The following is a 15,235-nucleotide window of genomic DNA, read 5'->3' as shown; positions in this document are numbered from 1 at the left end:
TCTAAGCATAGCCCATAAGTAAGTAGGGAGCAGGGCCTCTGGGGTGTGTGTGTGCATGTGTGTGTAAGAATGGGTTTGCTCAGACACATGTGTGCTCCAAATGTGCTACTCCAGGGGGATGAAGGTTGACCATTCATTAGTGCTGCAAATTGCCTTCATCAAAAGGTTGACAAGTTCTAGCAATAAAGGAAAAAAAACAGCTGTAAATCTTCCTGTGTGCTAGGCATCATGTCCCTGCCTTCTGTCTGTATTTGTCATCATAATGCTAGAGACCCTTGTTCTTGTCACAGCAAAATAATTGATGTGTATGAATATTCTAGAATGGTAATGGGACAGATGTTGAAAATAATGGCTCAGAATAATATTTTTGTGGATGAAAGCAGAGCGTTTTGTAAGAAGAGGCTGTCAGGGTGGGGGTGGTGCTGCTCAGGATAAGCTGAACTGTAATCAACGATTAGCAAGCTTTAAAGGCAAGGAAAAGCCCTGCCCTCTCCCAGCCCTTGGACCTGAAGCTTGAGTGAATATGGGAGCTGCTCCTCCTTCCCCAGCTGAGTGCCTGCCACAGTTCACCCTGGTTTATCTGGCACAGGTCTAATCAGGATCATGCTTCGTGGACCCAAAGAAAGCAACATATATTATATCATGGCCCATAGATACATGTCTGTATATTTAAAACAGCAAAAACAAAACGTAAGAGCCAGGTGTAATGGCACATGCCTGTAATTCCAGCACTTGGGAGGCTCCGAGTTCAAGGCCAGCCTGAGCTACAAAGTGAGTTCAAAGCCAAGTCTGAACTGCATAATGGAACCTTACCTCAAAAAGACAAAATAAATAAATAATGAGAATACCACTTATGAATTTCAAGTGCTAAGTTTCATTTTTTAAAGCTGGCTATGACTCATTGAGAACCATGATTTGTTAGCAGTACTGACCTTGAAGCTCACCTTTCCCTTGCCACCCTAATCCCACCTAACAGGATAACAGTATAAATCTAGAACTAGAATATGCATATCTTCTCATCCTCTCCCCAAGCAACTCCTTTTTCTTCTTCCTGGTCCAACCCTAACCATGTATGAATCTGTATGTTCATTCGTATTCTCAGGAATGAGAAAGCTCTCCAGCCCCCCTTCCCACTACACACAGACCCAACATGCACATCAGAAGCTAAAGCTTCTCTCTGGGAAGATTTCTTGTAGTTTGTCAAAGAATGATCTGCCATATTCCCCTACGTCCTTTCCTGCCAAGAAGCAGAGGTGGCCAGTATATGGTTTGAGGAGATCAGCAGTTGTGGCCTGGGGACCAGTAAAGAATGCTTTTGGCCTAAAGGAGGCTTTGGTCACTTCTGTTCTTTTCTGCCTAGTGACTCAGTGAGGGAATGGGCAGGACTTGGTAATTCCTAGAGGTAGACCTTTCCCTCTTTGTCTCTTTTGCTTCAACGTATGCTTTTTGCCTTTTATCTTTTCAGGTCAGCGGACAGATTGCAGTCTGGCCAGGTAGGTGTGTTTTGAGACAGTGCCCAGAAGGGATACAGAGACCCATAGCAGTTTCAGTGTGGGAAAGAGCCAAAGGGTTGAGTTGTAAAGACACTGAATGAGTTTGCAAAGGAGTGGCAGAGGGTAGAGGTTGCTTCCTTCTGTTGTCCTTACTAACCCCATTTGGTTCCAAATGGTAATGAGGTCTGCTAAAATATGCCTAGAGACTCCCCAAAGCCGCTGTATTGCAAGGAAAATAAACATTTGACTTTGGAAGGATCCTGGTAACCTAACCTTACTTCAAGGTGTAGGCTTTGGGACCCATAAAAGGAAGACAAGGAGATAGCATTTGATCTGAGATTTTTTTTTTTTTTCTTTTTCCTTTTTCCTTTTTTATCAGTACCGGAGATCGAACTCACGACTGCCTGCTTGCAAGGCAGGCACTTACGCCACTGAGCTAAATCCCCAGCCCCGATCTGAGATGTTTTTATGCATGGAAAAGATAAAAGTTCCTAATCAGTAAATATTGTTGGATAGTGCAGTTGTACCTTGCATTGGCTTGTCAGGTAGCCTTGGTTTAGAGTCCTTTCCTGATGTACAAGTAAACAGACCCTACCCAGTCCGATTCCCTACCTTCCCCTCCCACTCCCATCCAGCCAAATACTTTCTCTACCAGTCACAGTGCTGCTATGAGGAAACTCTTGAACTGACAGAGCAAGGCACTCATTTAGCCATCTTCCCAGATGCCTAAAATTGTGCTGGTTTAACTGAAGAAAGAGCTTTAATGGACCAGACTCCTTAGAGACCTTGTGCTAGCCCATTATATCAACCACTTGTATCTGCCAGCACACACAATAATCATGAGGCCATTTATAATTATAGGCCCATTATTTAGAGATAGCTTCATTTGGCTTTCATCATTTTGTCATTGTGAATTATAACAAAAGTCGCATTAATACACCAATCTTGAGGACTGGAGGGAACCAGGATAATAGAATTGTGTGAGACGTCTCCTCTGGCAATAGACTCCAAGTTCACGTGTCTGCAGAAGTTTCTAGAAAAACTGGAAAGAGCTGCGTTCCCTTCCCCGATGCCAGGTTACTTCACTGACTTTGAGCCACTCCTTTCTCCTCCCAGAACACCAGTTTCTTTCTTTAGAAGATGAGAACAGTGCATAAGTTCTGAGAGGTTCATCAGAAGTAGGCCAGCAGTGGAGACAGAGCAAGGCCTGGCAGCCAGGCCCCAGCCTCTACCTTCACATAAGCAGTGCAGCACCGCCCTGTTTTGGGTGCTGCGTCTCCAAGTCAGGTTCACTCTGAAGCTAGACACAGACTGAACACACATTTGCAGAGGCTGCCCGAGGTTCTATCCAGTCTGGGTACCCTACCCTCTAAATAGGCTCCTTCTCTTCTTCCTGGGGATTTCCAGGAGAAAGCAGATGGGTGGGAGCACCCTTGGAGTTTCCTTGCAAACAGAGATATGACTATCTAATTCAAACCTGTTTTACTGCAAATCAAAGCAGTTTCCTCCTATGCACATTTTGAGTGGTGGTAACAGTAAAAGCAGGGACCCCCTGTGCCTTTGTGAAGAGAAAAACTTTATTGGACTTTAGAAGGAAAGTAACTAGTCAAGCCTCTTAGCCATTTCTTGGACTGAAAAAACATGACTCGTCTCATTAACCATTCTGTAGGTTGTTTTTCATAATTAAAAGCTTTACCTCTGGGTTTATAGTCATTTGTCTCATTGTTTCATTTTTTTCTTTTTCCTTACTGTTGCTGGATTGATCCTCTTTGACTTGGAATCAACCACAGGCGTAGCTCGACTGTGCGGAAACAGGTAAGAGCCAGTCCATGTGGCACAGAAACTGAATATGTCCTGCCCAGGGATTTAGCTCAGTGGCATAAGCACCTATCTAGCAAGACCAGGAGTTTGAGCCCTGGTACCAGAAATAAATAAATAAACGTAAAAATTAATTAATTAAAAAACAAAGCAATACATCCCATAGCCATTTTAGGACTTTGCTATGGACAAGGCAAACATCTTTGACTTCATGCCTGCATTTGGGATATACCCATTAGTCATGGAATGGTTAAGACTTCGGAACGGCATTGATTTAACTGTGTATGGAATGGTTGTAGTCTCTGTGACCTGTTCTTGTCCTCTCTAGTTGTTTACCCTCTCATGTACTTTGATTTAAGTGGAACAGGTCATGCCAGAGTTGCCCAGAACACCACAGAAGAGGCCTCATTCTCTCTCCCATCCACACTCTTGTGGCAGAGACTCCCAGCAGCTGGCCCAGAGGCTAGACAGTCTTGCTTTAAGTCCACGGCTTTCTTCACTTCTGCAGCATGGTCATCCTAGTGGTGTCCGTGACACGTGCTAACGACACAGAGCTGAGTCTGCTGTATAGCTAACAGACAAGCACTGTCCAGCACTGCAGTTGGGCACATGCTCTTCCCCGCCGCTTTGAGCCAACTCTCATTACCCATATTAGGAGGGATCCTAGGGAGCGACGGTGTGGATAATCCACATCAGTGGGCAATCTAAATGGCACTTGTGCTTGTTTGCAGAAAGTAATTGAAATATTTTTTGCAGTGGTAAATCTGACTTCCTAATTATACTTTATGGCAAATACTGACATGATTTTCTGTCCACTAAGCTCATACCAGCTTTGCAGAAAGTAGTTAGCAGGGAGGCGGTGGAGGGAACTCAGAAATATCTTTGTGTCTACTTAGGGGAAAAGTGATCAAGGCTTTATGAAGTCTTTTTGGGTAACTCACAGTGGCCCAGCTACAGGGAGCTCATCACATGGGAGGTGCCTGGTTCTTGTAGTGTCTACAGCCCCTGCAGTCTCCTCAGCTCACCAACTGCTCCAGCTGAGCAGGCAGGCCTGGAACTCAGTACGCACGGGCCTCATTTGCCTTAACTCTGCTGTCATTCCCTGTTGCCCCTTAGGGTTCACGTTAATGAAGATGCATCAGATGTGTTTACATCTTTTTTCTTTTCCTTCCATTCCTCCTTTCCTTTCCTTCTTCTTTTCCTTCCTTTCTCTCTCTCTCTCTCTCTCTCTCTCTCTCTCTCTCTCTCTTTGTAGTTCATACTTGGCTTTGAACTTCAATATAACTCAGGCTGGCTTCAAACTTGTGGCACTCCTCCTGCCACTACACCTGGCTATTTATACTTTTTGCTTTTTGAGACAGGGTTTCACTATGCAGTTCAGGCTGGTCTTGAACTCAGTTAGTATCCCAGGCTAGCCTTGAACTTACAGCCGTCCTCCTGCCTCAGCCTCCCAAGTGCTGTGATTACAGGTATGCACCACCATGCCTGACTTATCTATATATTTTTAGATAATAAAATTTCATTGCATCTCTTATCCCTCAATTTTTTTTCTTCTCTTTTCTCTCATAGTTTCATTTGAAACTGAAGAGGAATGGAATACTTTCCAGGAATCATTTATGGCATGGTCATCCTAGTGGTGTCCGTGACAGTTATGGCATTTAAAATTAGTAGGTGAATCTTAGAGTGAGCAAGCCATTTTCCCTTTAATACTGGTAAATAATAGGGTTGGACTTGAAGTTTGTTTCCCTCCCTGATCTAAGACTGAACTCTTTGTATAGAGACGGATCGAGCATGTGTGAGGCCTCAGAAGTCCATGCACAGTGTGGTGGGTAATGAATACCCAGATTAGCCTCTCCATGGGAAGAGTGTGGCACCTGTCTGCTTTGTGATTTGCATCCTGCTGCACCTAAGCATTTGTAGGCATGTGTATTTGTCTGGTGCCCAATTAGCTTGAGAGTGCCAGGATACATCATAAACCCCAATCCAGTGAACAGCTTGCTTTTATTCAGTTGCCCCTGCCTCTCTCCAGCAGTTCAAATCTGTTGGTAGATCAGCAAAAGACTTTTCTCAGATGGTCAGGAGGGTCAGATAGTAGGTAGTTTATAAGTTGAGTCTCCTTGTATAGGTAACCTGAAAGTCAGTGTTTGTTTATGGCAAGTTGTTTATGGCCAAAAAAAAAAAAAAAAGGGAAGACTAATTGCTTTGTTTTTGAGTTGCCTAGTAGAGTCCATTTTCTTTTTGTGCAGTACTGGGGAATTGAACCTAGGGCCTCATGTATGCTAGGCAAGCTCTCTACCTCTGAGCCATATCCCAGCCCTTGTTAATTTTTTTTCTTTTGAGGCAGAATCCTTCTGTCTCAGCCTCCCAAATAGCTGGGATGACAAGTGTGTGCCAGTATATCCAGTTCCCAGTCATTTCTGACCCTAGTGAAAACTAGTTTCAAAATATCCTGGATCTCTCTTGAAACGAAGGTACCTCAGCTGCTGCTTCCAGACCTCTGCTCCCATCGGGCTCTGCGTTTTTCCCCTGCTGGCCCTTACCTCCTTGTATTCTTCCCTGGCCCATCTCCTTTCCTCTGAGGTAGATATTTCTTTAAGACCTGGCCCTTTCTAGATTCCTCTCCATAGGAAATCATACCATTCCCCTAGATGAGCTTCTCCCTCCCCGTGCCTCCGCGTGTTTTGCACTGCTGGCTGCCTGGGCCTCTGGCGCTAACTCCTGAGGGACACGCAGGATGTGTGTGTTTGAAAACTGAACTCGCACCTCTCTGCTCTGTGTCTGCCTCAGCCTTCCTGCACTTTGCTCCATTCTGATTCCCTGGCCTCCTCCGCCCAGTTTCTCTGTTGCTGTCTGTTCTGTATAGGCCCTGTGGCCCCAAATTAGACCTTTGATTCCTTTTTTTCCTTATTACATGTATCTAGTCTGTTATCAAGACTAGTATTTTCTGGTGAAAAGCAGAAATCTAACAAATGTCATGAGAGGTCAGTACCTGACTAGCACTCTAACCCTTTTCCTTATAAGAATGATGCCAGTGGGGAAAGGCTGATCATGGGGCTCTGAATTACAGTTAGCAGAAGTAAGAAGTTCTGGTGTGCTCCTGTTGCACAGTAGGTGACTATAGATAGCGCTTACAGTGTACATTTCAGACAGTAGAAGAAATGATTTTGAATGTTTTCATTATGAAGAAATGATACATGTCTGGGGAGATCTGACTTCAAATGTTATACAATATGCACATGTATGAGAACATCACATGATATCCCATTATTATGTACAATTTTATGTTACATAAAACTCAGAAACAGATTAAAAATATATTTAATCTACTTCCATTAAAAATGACTAAAATCCAAAGACACCCAATTAATACTGAAACGAAAGAACATATGCCAAACAACCTGTATTTGGATATTATCCAGCCATCTTCCTGATTATTTTTGCCAGCAAATTACTGGATCACTGCTTGACTGTCCTTTCCCCCCAGTCTGATTGGATGGGAATTTAGCCTGATTGTCCTTAAAGGGCCTTCTGGCCCTGAGATTATCTGACTAAAAATATTGTGAAGCAGAGCATTACACTGGTATCAATTCTGGCATGGAGGGAGGGTGGGAGAAACGTACAGTGAATGAAAATACACAAAGAAGCTACGCATCAGTTGTGTGTATTGTCAGTGGCGAGGTATGAGTCTGTGGGGCACAGCACATCTGGGGAGATGAATTCACTCGTGGCTTGGGGGTCTAGGGGATGGCAGGGACATCCAAAGCCTTTGCACCTCTGTGCTTTATTTTTTCCTTCTGGACTCTGTCTTAGGGCTCATTTGAACTGTGGGGACAATGCTCCCCTACAGTAAGACAGTCATCTCTGGCCCACCTTTATCTGCCACAGATTATCCCTCTGGGCTACTTCCAGCGTGCTCTTGGTAACCATGGACAGATAGTTATTATCTTTGATGCCCTGTTCCCTATCAACCTTGCATAGCTCATTTTACCCTGATACTCTATTCCTGTGCATCCAGGCAGAATTTTGCATTCATGTGACTTGTTGAAGGCATAAACCTGCGAGCCTCCCAACTTCCCTCCCTCTAGCTCTTTATATGTAAATCTGGGACCAGCAAAACTTTACAAACCCTGTTACTGCTATCTTCATCATGTCTGCTACTGCTGTTTATGAAAAATACAGTAACAGAAGTCTGTAAACATAAAAAGATTTCTCAAAAATGTAGTTTTTTTTCTTGTAACAGTGAAACCAGAGAACAGACACTGGCTGGGCAGTTAGAGGAAATGGATGGGTTTGGGATCACGAAGATGAGCATTCGGGTCACTGAGACCTTACCAACTTCAGGTCCACCTTGGAATATGCAGTACTCCCTTTGGCAGCATCCTGGCTTCTGGAAAGCTTGGGAGATAGAGGCCAAAGCAGCCCTTCTCTTGGCTTGACTTGTTCATAAAAACCAGCTGCTTCTCTAATAGTAGCCAAACCCCACGGCCACAGTTGAAAACTCAGAGCCAGAGGAGGGGTGCAGGCAAACCTGTGCAGTGAACAGAAGGCTCGAGGGTCTCTTCCACTTGAGTCCAGTCTTTTTCTGAACATCAGAAGCCCTTTCTAGCTAGATTTTGGGTCCTCTCTGCCTGCTCTTTCTTCCATTCAGCTGTATTATTGTGCATATAGCTGTGTTATGAAACCTTTGTGGTTTTTCAGTCATAATTGTTATAGTGTTTGCTTAACTCCTAGAATACAGAATGGGTGGTTGCAGAGTGTTCATTCTCAGAGGGAGATTGCTAGGGCTTAAATCTTGGCTTTGTAACTTAGCAGCCATGTGAATATACGTGGCTGTTTAACCTCACTAAGCCTTTGTTTCATTTGTCAAATGGGAATGATAATAATAATAGGGCTGGGGGTTTAGCCCAGCGGCACAAGTACCTGCCTGGTAAGTGCAAGGGCATGAGTTCGATTCCCAGTACCAAAAATAATAATAATAATAATAATAATAATTATCCCATAGGGTTCTTATCAAGACTAATCTATTGAAGGACTTAGTTCCTGGCCCAAGACCTCTGTAGTCCCTTGGTAAATGGTAGACACTGCTGTTCACATGCCAGTAGAACTCACCATGTTCATCGCCAGTCCCCTCCCTAGTTAGCAGATGACAAATTGAAGCTGACAGAAATTAAATGATATGAATGAACAGGATTGTAAAGCAAAGGGAAAGCACAAAGATTGACATCTGAGCAGCCTGTTTTGCTTAGTATCAAATAATGTCCACCATTACTAAGACTTGGTTTTTTTCTCTTTTTTACCTTTTATGCCAAACACTCTTTTTCTGAGGCTCTCACTGATCCATTCTGTGACCTTAAACTGATACTAAGTGAGCATTGTGGCCAAGTTTGGGCACCAAGGCATGAACATTAGATCTGCCCTTGTGGAGCTTGTCTGCACTGAGAAATGCAAATGGGTATTGAGTCACACACAATGAACTGAGAAGGATGTGTCAGCAGCAGGACCAGCTTATACAAAGCCACAAGACAAAGGGGGACTTATCTGAGCATCAGAAAGGTGGCCAGTGTGGCTGTGGCAGGGATGAGGGGAAGATGAGATAAAAGAGGTAAAGGCACAGACAAGCAAGGCCCTACAGAAAGTAGAGAAAGAGTTACGCAGATCACCCAGCTGCTCTGCAAAGGAAGAGAAATGCAGCCCAGAGGGTGGGAACTTAGATAATGGGGGAGTGAGTCTGGTTGTTGGCAGTCGAGATGGAGAAATGAGTGGATTTGAGAATGCTTAGGAGACCAACCCAACACAACAGAATCTTTGGATTGATTGGACGGCTGGACTGAGGAGCTGATTGGGGATAAAATACGTGTTTCACTTGGGACATGAGTTAATGGTATCTGTATGGCATTCCAAGTGATTGTTTATGATTTTGGACCCTGGGGCTTGGAAGACAGGTCAGCTTCTCTTATTAAGCGGACCATTGTTCCACTAAGACAAATTCCACGTAACATGACCCATTTTCTCTGACCCTGGCTATCCTGTTTGGGGTTCTGATGTCATGTTTCTCTGGCTTTTCAGGACTCAAGCCAGGCAATTCCTCTGGTCGTGGAAAGCTGCATCCGGTTTATCAGCAGACACGGTAAGCAGGGTTCCAGCCTTGTCCATATCTGTGTAAAGATTGGGAAGAACTTCAGGAATTCTTTGTAGAGTAAGAATAGGGGTTACCTTCCCAACCTGATATTCTTAGAAAAGGGATAAAATCTTACTTGTTCACATAATGTTGGCTATGTCAGATGGCATAGCCACTTCCCAGATGCCCTTTTCTAACTTAGAGTGTGTTTCAATTCAGCTGCTGTGCGAGAAGCCATGATGTACTATGGTGGTACTTTGGCCATTACACATTACTTTTGCGTGTGCAGTATCTCCCAGCCTGACTGTTGTCCCATTGGCTTTCTGGACCACATTGGTATGGAAACCAATTCCATGTCTAATGGTGTTCTTGAGTCCCAAAAATCTTCAGGTTTTGTTCTGGTTTGTTCTCTCCGGATACAGCATCCCCAAACACTGAGTAACTGGTCCTAAAGGTGCACCCAACATTTGAGAGTCTGTGAGGGCTGCCTCCTCAGCTGCAGGGAGCTCACATTCATTCTACTGACTTGGTTTGATAGATCGTAGGAATGGAGAGAATGGTTTTTCCAGAAAGAAAGGGTGACAGCAGAAAGCTGAACCAGGGCCATCAAGACATCTAGGAACTGGGCTTCAGAAATTGTTTTATGATACAAAATGACCTTCCTAAAGGCTAAGGAGCAATGTAGAGCATTGCTGGTCTAAATTAAGAGACAGCCTTTCACCCTCCCTCCCTTGCCTCACCTTCCTGTCTCTTCATAGGCTGGAACTGTGCATGGGTTCATTTTTGGAACTGCAGTTATTTTGGCATTCTTAGAATTTATCTCGTTCTCTATCAGCTGTATTTTTTTTTCCTGGTGCTGAGGACTGAACCTAGGGCCTCATGTGTGCTAGGAAATCACTGACTTACATCCTGAGCCCAAGCTGTAATTTTTAATGTTATCTCTATTTACTTGAAGTAAGAGCATTATACCTCACTATGGAACAACCAACAAATATTTATCAACAGTCAGTACTGAGCACCATGCATTATCAAGTAGAAAATAAAAACAGGAGTAATACACTATTCTTGTGTGTTAAATGGTTTTATGATACATTTTGGAGAAAATAAGTAAGTGACAAGTTAAATAAAAAGATGTGATGGAAATTCAGAATAGCAGAATAAAAGATTTCACAAGATAGTAATGATTAATGGTCAAGTAGTTGGCAAAGATAAGTCTGAACTAAATTCAGGAAAGGAAGAATTATATGTGCCTACAAAACATTAGAAGCTCTGAAGCCCATTCATTTATCCATGCATTTTGTCCATCTGTGCATTTATTCAACAAAAATATACACTGTTTGCTTGTTGTGTACCAATAAAAAGTTTCTCTACTCCTGAAACTTACCTTATATGAAAGCACACACAGATAATCAGTTGATTAGCCAATAAATTCACATGTAGTAATTTGAGTGTTGTTGAATTTCATGAAGCAAAGCAGGGGGAGGGGTGGAGAATGGGGAGGGACACTGTTGTAGATGGGTTCAGGGGAAAGACCTCTCCTCAGAAGGTAACATTGGAGCAGAGTCGTGAGGCTTTGGGCCCTGTGTATATCTGGGGAAGTGCAGAGACTGGAGGTGCATGGAAGGAATGCCCTACAGGAGGCCAGCATGGCAGGAGCCGAGAAAGTGAAGAAGAGACAGGAGATGGGGCAGAGACCATTGGCATTTGGATTTTATTCTGGATAAGATGGGAAACCATGGGAAATTTTAAAGAGAGAGGCTTTTTTTTTAAAGAATTCTAGCTGCTTCAGGGAGATAAAACCGTAGATGAAACACGAAATTATTATAGTAGTAGTAACTGCTGCAGGCAAAACATGTCAGTGGCCTGCCTAAGGTGCAGGCCATGGTGGTAGCTGAGAAGGTGTGGTTTCAGGCAGTGTAGCTTGTATGTACCTGTCTGCTCCTGTACAGATACAATGTACAAGGAGATAAAATCTCAGCCCAGTGCTGTTGGGAGGCTCTGGGGAAACAGCATACTCCTAATATACTGGTGATGGGAATGCAGACTTGTACAGCACCTTTGGAAGGGAATTTGGTAAGGTCTATCAGAACCACATATGTACTTATGTTCTAATTCAGCAGACTTTCTAGTTTACCATGAAGACACATCTCCAACAACGTAAATATGTATATGCACAAGATTATTTGCTTCAATATTGTTTGTAATTGCAAAATATTGGAACAAACCAAATACCTCTGCACAGAATAGTGGTTGTAAAAACTCTGGTATGTCCATACAGTGAAGTATGATACAACTGCGAAAACACAAGGAAGTGGTCTATGAACCACTTATGGAGAGATTCCATAAGTGAGAGGAATCTTACCATATGGAGAGATTCCTGGGGTGTATTGTTAAATAAAAAAACAAAATGTAAAGAGCAGACAGAAACTAATATTTTATTGGCCATTACAAGAAATGCCAAAAGGGGATGGAAATGATGGGCAGTGGGAAAAAGGAGCGGACTGGCATCTCTCTGAGTACACTTCTTGGTGTCATTTTGACTTTCAGAACTCCTAGTGTTTGCATACTCAAAAGACAAATAAATAAAACAAGGGTGTGAAGAAAACCCAGAACAGGATGTAAACAACAAGAAGTATATCTGACTGTATTACGATGAGTAAATAACCACACTGAAGGTGAATGATAAGGAAACAACTTTGAAAACAGTATTTTGACTATATAGTACAAATCTAAAAACAAAAAGCTATAAATAATTATCGTATAGTTGTTAATCATTTTTATCACAGAAATATGGGCTAGCAATTCTGAAATTACTGGATGTATGTTCTAGCATTAATCAAATAAATACATTGTTGATTTTTTTTTGTTTGTTTTTGAGACAGGATCTGGCTGTGCAGTTCAGGCTAGCCTTGAACTCACTTCGTAGCCTAGGCTGGCCTCGAACTCACAGCAATCTTCCTGCCACAGCCTCTTGAGTACTTGGATTATAGGCAAATGCCACCATACCCAGATCATTACTGATTTTTTTAAGGTTGCACATATTAACTACTCAAAAAATACTTTTTCAGTGATTTTTTTTTTGCAAATAGATTCAAAGAATTCATGAAATCTCTAAAAAACTGTAGTTAAAATTCTTGTGTATGTGATGTATTCTTGTATCCTCGCACTTGAGAGACTGAGGTAGGAGGTGGCTGCCAACCTGAGCTTAATAGTGAGACCCTATCTTTGAAAATAAAATGTACATATATTTATGTACATTTAATGGGGATCATATACATAACTTTTGTCAGTCTCAAAAGGGTCTATGGCCCACCAAATGCTGAGAATGTTTTTATCTTTACTATTTTCTTATCCCCTGTTATTGTTTATTTATCTTTTTTTTTTTTTTTCCTCTTTAAAAAAACAAAAAACAGGGCCAGGGATTTAGCTCAGCAGCATAAGCACCTGCCTGGCAAGCGCAAGGTTGTGAGTTCGATCCCCAGTACCCACCCCCCCACCCCTCCCCCCAAAAACCAAAAAATATATCCGTTGGGAGGTAAGTATTATAATCCTCATTAACTAGAGAAAGCTGAGGCTTCTCTGTAAGCAGCAGGACTGGGTAATCCAGGAAGACTTAAAGGAGAGGAAATGTCAGGAACTAGTAAAATGAACCATGATATAGGAAAAACCCACCACTGTCAGGTGGAGTAGAACACAGTGGCTGCTGTAGCGACCATGTCAAGAATTATCTTGGAGAGCAACTATTAAAAACAGCTGTATCTGGTGCAAAATGGAAGGTTTCATGCCATTTCCAAATGACTTACCCAAATCGCATCGGATTTTATACTTGAATGTTAGTGTGTTCAGAGAACAAGTAAATAAGATCACAGTTGTGCCATTTTGTTTATGCAGGGATTTACTGAATCACAATAAAAAGCTAGTTGGTTTTCCCTGTCCGTTCTCAAAAACGTCGTTTCTGCTCTTAGCATCATTGCATGAGGTGCTCAACAGATTCTGTGTTGAGCAAGAACTCAGACTGGTCCTTTGGTACTCCGTGGAGGCTGGAAACCAGACCAAAAGAGAGTTCAGTGTGCTTCAGGCCGGATGCTTGATTGCCAACAAACATCTGGTTTCTTCTTGTCTCCAAGCCAAGGCTGCCATTCCCAGTGGTCCTCCCTGTCCAGAAGCACCATGCTAGCCTTCTCTCAGGACATTGGACAGTGCTTCACATACCCTCTGGCCTGTCACTCAGATGATACTTCCTGGCTCTGTGTTTCTGACAAGTCAGTGGGCCTGGGCCTGTTTCGGTCAGAGTACTTGCTCTTTACACTCTATTTAAACAGCATTCCTTGGCTCTAGTGCCCTGCCAGATAACTAACCTAGTACTCCTACACTGATATTAATGGATTTTGCTGTTGCCTGCTATTCTGTGAGGAATACTCGGGAGATTCCCTTAAAGAGGAGCAGACAGCTTAAGTCCTGTCACTAACAAGGTAATCACATTCCCTCTGCTTGCTTCTTAATGCTATTTCAGTCTGATTCAGCAATTTTAGTCCTGGTCTATCTGGTTTCCCTCCAAAAGTCTAGTTGATAGAACCCAGCTGCCCCCTCACTGAGAGGATAACCCTGAAACAGGCAGCATTATTCCTTGCTGACATGTTGAAGTTCTGGAAGGATTCTGTCATCACAGAGAGATCTGGACAAAATGTCAGTCCTTAGGGCCCAGAGCTCCTGAGAGAGGTGGGGCAGCCCTGCTGTGCTTAGAGATACTAGAACAGCCCAAGCCCTGGCACTAAAGATGTGCTTCCTGGATTTCTCCCTGGGTTTGCAGGTGTGTGTGTGTGTGTGTGTGTGTGTGTGTGTGTGTGTGTGGTGCTGTCTGTAAGCTTTGTGCAAGTCCACACTGGCCATGTGATTCTCTATTTGCACACCAGTAGCCCTGTAGGTCTGGAGCCACAAGGCCTGGATTTGAGTCCTGACCTAGATTCTTACTACTCATGAAGGCTGCTCATCACTTAGCAATCCCCTCGGCTGAAGACTGGGTTACTGCTGGGTTACTACCATGTCCCTGTTGTGAGGTTATCACTTGCTGTAAGGAGCAGGTGCTTTCTTTATATGAGCCTATAAAGCAGCAATCACTACTTTACAATCACTTCTATACACTACTATTAATATTAATAATTACAATTATACAATAATTATTTCTACTCTAACAAAACTCAGGAAGACAAAGTTTTTTGGTGCACATTATTATAGTGTCACATTGGTGCATGTCTGTCCTTCAAGTAAAGCAGCAGGGAGGGACCATTGCCAGGACAGTAGCTGACAGTGCCATTTGTGACTGATCCCTTGTATTTTTATGTCTTCTTTTTCCTCACTACTGAAAGAACTGTCCCCCAAATAGTAGAACAGTGATAAATCAGCTAAAGCATTTGTTATCACCTCCAGCCTCATGTATCTCCTCCAGTGGCACCTAATGTCTGCACTGCTGTGACCCAGATCCTATTCTAGGTCATAAGAAAGCTCCAACAGGTCATTCGATGCAAGTCAAGTGAAATGAGGTAAAGTCAGGAAGGCACCTGCCTCAGTCTCCCTCAGAATCAGGAGAAGAGCTGGCTGAGGATGATCCTTCCATTTTAAGTCTCTGACTTGGTTCTTACTTTAGGTGATGCTTCATAATCTTCCCAGTGACTTTTCCCAAATCTCTGCACATGTTTTCCTCATTGGCCTGAGAAAAAAAGAGACACAGGATACTTTAATATAAACTGCTGGGAAATACTGGCATTCAGCTAAGCTTGTACTATGGTTGTGAACTTGCTTTTTCTTC

At 43.0% G+C, this 15,235-nt stretch overlaps 1 protein-coding gene across 8 annotated transcripts in view; it reads left to right on the top strand.

Annotated features, from left to right (window-relative positions):
- The window catches only part of Srgap2 (SLIT-ROBO Rho GTPase activating protein 2), a 254,821-nt gene that overhangs the window by 213,661 nt on the left and 25,925 nt on the right, over positions 1 to 15,235 (top strand). For all 8 annotated transcript variants that reach the window (XM_063239681.1, XM_005005865.4, XM_063239682.1 and 5 more), the window contains 3 exons: positions 1,466 to 1,493; positions 3,284 to 3,308; positions 9,378 to 9,438. In XM_063239681.1, coding sequence (XP_063095751.1) covers positions 1,466 to 1,493; positions 3,284 to 3,308; positions 9,378 to 9,438 — 114 coding nt within the window. The remainder of the gene's footprint in view (positions 1 to 1,465; positions 1,494 to 3,283; positions 3,309 to 9,377; positions 9,439 to 15,235) is intronic.

This window comes from Cavia porcellus, unplaced genomic scaffold, assembly GCF_034190915.1.
Source record: "Cavia porcellus strain 051 isolate PalLab524CR breed Dunkin Hartley unplaced genomic scaffold, mCavPor4.1 scaffold_29, whole genome shotgun sequence".
Lineage (NCBI taxonomy): Eukaryota > Metazoa > Chordata > Mammalia > Rodentia > Caviidae > Cavia > Cavia porcellus.
This window is presented reverse-complemented; position numbering and strand designations above follow the sequence as displayed.